The sequence below is a fragment of the Acanthaster planci genome, linkage group LG03, assembly GCF_054643075.1.
Source record: "Acanthaster planci isolate LZ-2023a linkage group LG03, COTS_SCS, whole genome shotgun sequence".
Taxonomy (NCBI): Eukaryota; Metazoa; Echinodermata; class Asteroidea; order Valvatida; family Acanthasteridae; genus Acanthaster; species Acanthaster planci.
Window position 1 is genome coordinate 24,933,247 of NC_141779.1, and position 7,267 is coordinate 24,940,513.

Genomic DNA, 7,267 nt, shown 5'->3' on the forward strand with positions numbered 1-7,267 from the left:
TGTACTAATGTTGGGGTTATATAATAGACAGAATATAGCTCACAGGCAGAGATATAACGTAGCTTGGAACAGATGCATGTCGTTTACTGTATGTACTATCTCTAGACACAAATGACATGTAAACACATTCCAGGTATGGTGTTAAAGCGAGGTCAAGGGCACAGTATACGGCTGTTCTATTACATATGTTGTTGCAGTGTTTGAGAGTTTCAATTCCAGTCTATATAAGAGTACGCTTCTGGACCTCACGATATAGTCATCGTTGAAAGCCTGTGAAGTGAACACAATGCATACCTTGGTTCTTCTGTTGTTGGTGGGTGTAGCTGCGGCTGGTCTTGCTCCGCTGTACGAAGTTGAGGAGAACGTCAAAGGCCACTATCTCATCAAATTCAAGTATTGCATTTACGTATGAATATCACGAAACATGCTGATATTTTCTGATTTTCTCAGACATTTGCTGTCGATATTGTTGATATTTACACGTTCCTGATGCTCTTTTATTTCAGGGATGAAGTGGATTCTGACATGACTGCCGAGGGCATACAGCGTCATGTGCAACAGCAGCGTTTGGGTGAGGCTATCATCTCTCATCGTTACTACAATGTCTTGAAGGGTGTGGCTGCAAAACTGTCAGAGGAAGCCGTGCAATACGTGAGAATGGAACAGACTTGTCAAATTTGTTCATTTTAATTTGTAATGTACAGATATTCCTCAGTGTTTGTGAAAGGGCTATATTCATTTTATCCATTCATCCATAAACACATTTCCATTTTGCTGAAAATTACAAAAGGAAAGTAAAGCAAGAGGTGCTCACACAAAGTGATTGTCTAAATGAGGATCCTAAAATTATATAACAAGTGCATAAAAAAAAGAATTACATTAGGAACACGGAAAATAATGTACAAAGCAAAATGGTGGAATATGCAATAGCCGAGGGCTTATATTACCATGCCGGGATTGAAATATGAAACAATTAGGGATTAACAAACAAAACGAAATAAAGGAACTACGTATAATAATGAGTAGTGCCTGCTAAAACATCGAGTGAGAATAAGAGCCAACAGCGACTAAAAGACAAAACTCTTAGTATAACAACAAAAAGTGAAGGTATGCTACATATTGGGATTATGTACGTTTTGTGAATTTTCGGTCCAGGTATCTTATCATTTTTTATGTCAGTGAATGCAAAGATAGGAATGAGGTTTTCTGTATGAAGTAGGTTATTATTTGTTATTTTTGGGCAAAAAGACGAGACCCAACTTGTTTTTTTTTCTCCTAGAAAAATTGGGGTTTTGGTTCCATGCAGGTACTAAAAGCTATCTACATAAAATAAAGAAAGCCTGATTTAAATCAATACTATTTTATTGCGTGCTGCAAATCTTCTCCTTTATCGACTGGGTCCCCATTGATTTCCCGTGATGTATAGGTACGAACCCTGGATGACGTTGAGTATGTGTCACAGGACGGCATGGCTTATGCAGCAGCCATTCCTTGGGGCTTGGACAGGATTGGACAGCGGCGACTACCTCTTGATGGACGCTTCACACCTGACCCAGTTTATAGTAAGAATAGATTTGAAAAAATATGTCTAACAGAATTTATCTTCTTCCTATCCAGTTCGGAAGTAACTTCGTCACAAAGGCGGACGCGCCACAATTTTCAGACTCCAATTGGATGATCACTAAAGTTGCGCGTTAACTTCCGGTTCCATGGTTCCATGTAAACGGCGATCAGTGCAAGTACCTCTATGTGCAGTGCATGTGCAGTGGGCGTGGTTCAAACTGAAGTGACGTCACACTTACGAACTGGATACTTTTTATGTTGTTGATATTCTTTAGTCAGCATATGACCATAACAGTTGGTTCTGATTCCACTAATTTCCCATGACTCTCATAAAACTTGCCTAAAATAGGTCTGAATGTGTTGGTGATAGTGAACCTGAAGATGGCTAGCAGTGCACAGGTGTAATTCATGCATAGCACAATCAGCGTTTGGTGCCATTTTTCAACCAACAGGTGGTCATACGCAATGCCACATATTCCTAAAAGCAAAGTGCATCAAAGTGGATGGACTGCCGAGATAATTCTGCATATAATTTGTTAACATTGATGTTCTCGTGTTAATAGAAAGTTTTTCCCCTCCAGATGAAGGGCAGGGTGTTGAAATCTGGATCGTAGACACCGGCATCCGTTCCACCCACTCTGACTTTGGAGGTAGGGCCTCTATGGTGTTTGATGCCTACGGTGGAAATGTAAGTGTCATTTCTTCTTAAACGAACCTAATTCTTTGCTGCTAATAGTTGAGTAATTCTTTTGACTACTGAATTGCATGATTTTTAGAGCGATAAATGATGAGCCACTACCTTGAATATTGAAATTATTCGGTAACAACATCAGTCCCATATTTTTTAACCTTGTAATTTACATTATAACTGACCAGTGATATAGTTTCATGCACTGAGGTGTTAAAATATTAAAATTAAAGGAAATTACTGTGTTGTTCTCACATAGGGTAAAGATTGCAACGGTCACGGCACCCACTGTGCTGGTATTGCAGCAGGTTCTTCTTATGGAGTGGCAAAAAAAGCAACTATCAAAAGTGTGAAAGTTCTGGGTAAACCTCCTTGTGGTTCATCAGGTTCTTACTCAGCAATAGTGAATGGTGGGTTTTGCCATTTTGTAGTTTTTAAATGACTTCGGAGTACAGCTGTTGGATGTTTAAGATTTAGTCTTAAAAGCAAAAATGGTTTGCTGACCTTAGTTAAACTACCTTCCACACAACTGCATACATTTTGTTCATCCATGCATTTTCAATAGCTTCTTGTATACTTGCTGTGTTCTTATAGTTACACTTTCTTTCTTGTTTTCTTGCATTCAGGATTGGATTATGTCTTTGGGGCTGCCAGGCATCCGGCTGTCGTGTCAAGTTCCATTGCTGGGAAGAAAAACCCGTTTTACGAGAATGCAGTGAAAAGTATAGTTTCTAAAGGTATTCCAGTGGTCATTGCTGCTGGGAACTTGAATGCTGACGCCTGTAATACATCTCCAGCTTGGCTTAGTCAGGTAAACACCGATGATCCTTTACAACTCAAGTTTATCATGAAAGCTGGGCTTGATGGGCTCTGTAATCTATCCCTCAATCTGTCCCTCAACTACTCAATACCTTCCAACTGGAAGAGACAAGTATCACTTATCAGTAACCCAAAACGTGAAATCAATTTGGAGTTTTTAATGGAAAGTCGTAGAAATTTCATCAACCAATGGATAGATCAAGCCTTCAAGACAATGAGGTACTGACTTTTTGGGAAGGTATGTGTCCCTCTTGTAGCTGCTCCAGAGCGTCTGCCTCCCAAGCACTACTCTCCATCGTGGGATGGATCTTACTGTTAACCTCTTAAAGCGTGGCAGTCCTTTTCTTATTCACCCACTGACAAATCAAAATTTGTCAACGAGCTAATCTTGCTTAATCAGAGTAAAGCAAGTTTAGAGTATAAAAGCAAACAAGTCAAACTGACCATTTTCGAAGCAGGAAACTGGTTTACTCCAATCATGTATTCAGAAACAATCAATGTTTAGCGTTAGGAAGATGCACCTGGAAGAAGGCTTCATGTTTATAGTTCATTGTAACATTCGGCATAAGATAGTCTTACATTAATGCTTGATGTTGTTCATCCTTGTTACAGGTGATCACTGTAGGTGCTACTAATAGCCGTGATGAGAGATGGTTCTTTTCAAACTATGGGAACTGCGTCGACATTTTTGCTCCTGGTAGCGCTATCGTAAGCGCAGGTTGGAAAACTGACACATCAATTACAACGATGTCTGGGACCTCCGCAGCCTGTGCACACGTTGCAGGTGGGCACCAATTCAAAATAACAATCCTCTCTGGCTCTTTATCTTCATTCAAGTCCTAACAAAATCTGAGTCATTAAGCTCTTTTTTTCTGCTTCGCCAGCCCTTTTCCTTTTGTTTAATAATAAGGGATTAAAAATCTCTCAATTTTAATTGGAAGTGTGATCTTTTAAATTCCCCTCTAGAAACTCCCGTGTAAAGAAAATTTCCCATGGAACAAAACGTAAAAGGCTTCAATAAAACGATTTGACAGCGGAAATTCATCTATATTTATTCTCCTTTACCAGTGGTAAATGTAAAATTCCCAGAAATACACTGGCCAACGTTTGACTTGGAGGCAAATTTCTTTTCTGGCTGGCATAAATGAACTATACAACTATACCACGATGAGCAGTGTGATAGTATACTTACGTGAGAGAAACGTGCAAATGACCGAGTTAGCGGGTGAAGGAAGCAAAATGTTGTAAGCCATGAGAATATTATCTCAGAAGCAGAAACGGAGAAAACACAGCCAGAGGGACTTGTTTCTCAATATATGCCTATACTGGAGAAGACGAAAGTGCATGAAATAGTGGGTTGACCGAGCAGCATTGTAATGCCTGTAAATGTAATACCTTAATTAACACTATACGCGTAATTCCTGCATTTTGAGTATAAAATTGCACCTCATCTCAGTAACTAAAATAAACAGTAAAATGCTTATTATTTAATATTAATTTATGAAAAGACTTACCCTTGCCATGCCTGATTAAGAATTTTTTGCTTTGTTTTTAGTTCATACACTGTTCTTGGGGGTAATCATGATGCATGGCATTTCATTTAAACCAAAAAAGCCGGGGCAGATCCCGCGCCCTCAACATATTGCTGATATCGCCATAGTGCGGTTTTTCAGGAATCCTGTCCGAGGATTACGAGTGATTATATGATAAGGTATTAAGGTATTATTATTTAAATTCATCCCGGCTTTGCGGCCGATGTTTGGACGGGTTAGGAGTACTCTCAACTTGAGACTTTCCGTCTCAGGCTCAAATCCTCTCTAGTGTTTTGCAACTCTTTTTTTAACTTGTAAATAATAAGTGAGAAAGGAGCATCCTCACCATATACAAGTTTAGTTTATGAGCTCGAGAACGATGCATTAGGTATGCATGTAACAGACCACTCTCAAGACAGGAAAGCAAGACTGCTTGCGGAAAAAATCGCAGCCTGCTCGCATGTAGCCTTTAACTTACAACAAAACATTTCATTTGATTAACTTCAAACTTTACCCTTCTAATGATAAGGATTGTCTTTATATGCATGCCAGGTTTCAAAAACAAATCAAGACGAGGGGGAGGGGTGGATTCCCACCTGTCTGTCAGATGAGCCCAAATAACCCGGCTCTTTGAACGTTAACGGCTTCGGTTAAGCACACATTTGATATCAGTATGGTTTCCAGAGATTTCCTACTACTGTAATACGGCATTTTAGACAGGTTAATGCGGGCTTTTTTTGTTGTATAAATCTGTAGCATTGCAAACAGAAACCAGACCAGTCTGCAACGGATGGACCCTGGACTTTTCCCTTACAAAAGGCCATGCTTGGCTACCGAGGACAAACACACACAACCCCCCCCCCAAAAAAAACAGACACAAACATATCTCCAAAAGAAAACGAAGAAAAATATTTATCCAAAGTAAATATAGAATGTGATCAAAATGTTAGAGGAAAGAACGAAACAAACAGCTGAAAAACATTCATGGTCATTGCGGGGCTTGAAGTAGGGTTAGCCTGCTTGTAATTCAATCGTGTCCAACAGCGTATCATCATGATTTATTGTGATTCCAATCCCTATATTAAAGATTGACAGTGGTCACTCTCCAATACTGTAACTGTGGCATTTGGATAGACACGATGTTTCACCAGGGCCCCAGTTTTGTCTCAGCATGTTCCATTATCTCCTAAGTCTTTTCCTGCTACTTTCCCACTTAATTTGACACTTAATTGAGGTTTGGTTTTGCTATGATTATTAACATGAAAAAGCATTTGCTATTGTTAATTTTCGCAGGAATTGTCGCTCTCTACTTGGCCCAGAATCGGACTCTGTCACCTGCCGAGATTAAATCGAAACTCAAGACATCTGCAACTACGCACCTATTGTCAAATGTGGGACAAGGCAGCCCCAATCGTCTTGCATACATTGATCCTTAGTAACACACCATCGTGGTGTTGATATGTTGATGAAACCAACCACGGAGACCACGGACTTCATTCGAAATGTATTTCATTTTGACCTTATTAGACATATGTTAATTGATCATTGCCGGTGTTGGTTCATAAATTGTTTCAGTCTATTTGGCTTGTTAGATCTACATGGTAACTATGTTTTATTCCCAAGTATAGACGAAGATATATCAGATTTCAGTAGAATAATAATAATTGTCAAAGGAGGCATTGAACAGAAAAAATAAGCACTGTTTGGTACGCATCTGGACCCAGTGGAACAACTGTGGCACTGCATTAGCTCAGCAACATGCTACTGCATATCTTTATTTGGTAATGCTAAGTCACACATTCAAATCTTTCATCGAAAACATGGAAAATACTAATGATTTAACTCTTGGAATGTGACATATATAGAAGAGAGATGGTCGGAAGTTATCTTAAAGCGAGCATAACTAACAAAATTATTCGGCTATGTTTATGACAACCTTTAAATATGTCATATACAACTGGTTGCAAGAAGACAAACTGATGTTCGCAAAGATGCCTCGGTGTTAAGAATTAATTGTCGAAAATAAAATTTATTGAAACTAAATGCAATCCATGCATTTGTTTGTCTCGGTCAATATTTACCTGAGCCTTTAATGTGTAGCTGGATTAATTTTTCTTTGACACAATTTTTCAGCATCTTTCTACTCTTCTTCAATGTATAAAACTGTTTTACACTCCTATTCAGGAAAACGCATTGAAAATGGATGCTTTTAAGCAATTAGAATTATTCATGCTTTCGTGGACAACTGAGGGCGCTGTTGCTGTGAAGTCATCTAGGGAAGACGTGGTTCAGTGAATAGGTATTTCTGTTCAAAGTGGGAACCAAGAATTAACTAACTGAAAATATTTCTGAGATAGGGATTGATTCTTTCTTAGTGCTATACGTATAAAAAAAATAATCAGCAAAGAAGAAAAAAGCTCAGTCCAGGAAAATCAACAAATATGTTGGACTTTTGTTGTATACAAACCAATGTAACGTTGAGGCTTCTTCCTGAGATGAGATCACAGTTTGGCTTATGAATATTGGAATACTCATTAGCATTAAACCAAAAAAAGCGTAAACAAACCGTCCGAAAAAAGTGAAACAAAAGTTTAAAAATCAGGGTAACCGAGTCAAAAAGATGCATTTTGAAGGTTTGTATTAAAAAAAATGATTTTATCTACCT

General features: G+C 38.7%; 1 protein-coding gene across 1 annotated transcript; it reads left to right on the plus strand.

Annotated features, from left to right (window-relative positions):
* The first annotated feature begins 233 nt into the window (after window positions 1-233).
* On the plus strand, window positions 234-6,650 carry LOC110990862 (uncharacterized). Its single transcript, XM_087134499.1, has 8 exons — window positions 234-393; window positions 507-651; window positions 1,427-1,562; window positions 2,145-2,251; window positions 2,511-2,661; window positions 2,878-3,062; window positions 3,683-3,854; window positions 5,896-6,650. The coding sequence occupies exons 1-8, from the start codon at window positions 287-289 to the stop codon at window positions 6,036-6,038; spliced, it is 1,146 nt and encodes a 381-aa protein (XP_086990625.1). The 5' UTR covers window positions 234-286; the 3' UTR covers window positions 6,039-6,650.
* The last annotated feature ends 617 nt before the right edge of the window (window positions 6,651-7,267 follow it).

Coding starts and splice junctions, on each gene's coding strand:
- LOC110990862 (XM_087134499.1), top strand. CDS start 287: ATGCATACCTTGGTTCTTCTGTTGTTGGTGGGTGTAGCTGCGGCTGGT. Junction 2,252..2,510: donor TTGATGCCTACGGTGGAAAT/GTAAGTGTCATT, acceptor GTTCTCACATAG/GGTAAAGATTGCAACGGTCA. Junction 3,855..5,895: donor AGCCTGTGCACACGTTGCAG/GTGGGCACCAAT, acceptor TAATTTTCGCAG/GAATTGTCGCTCTCTACTTG.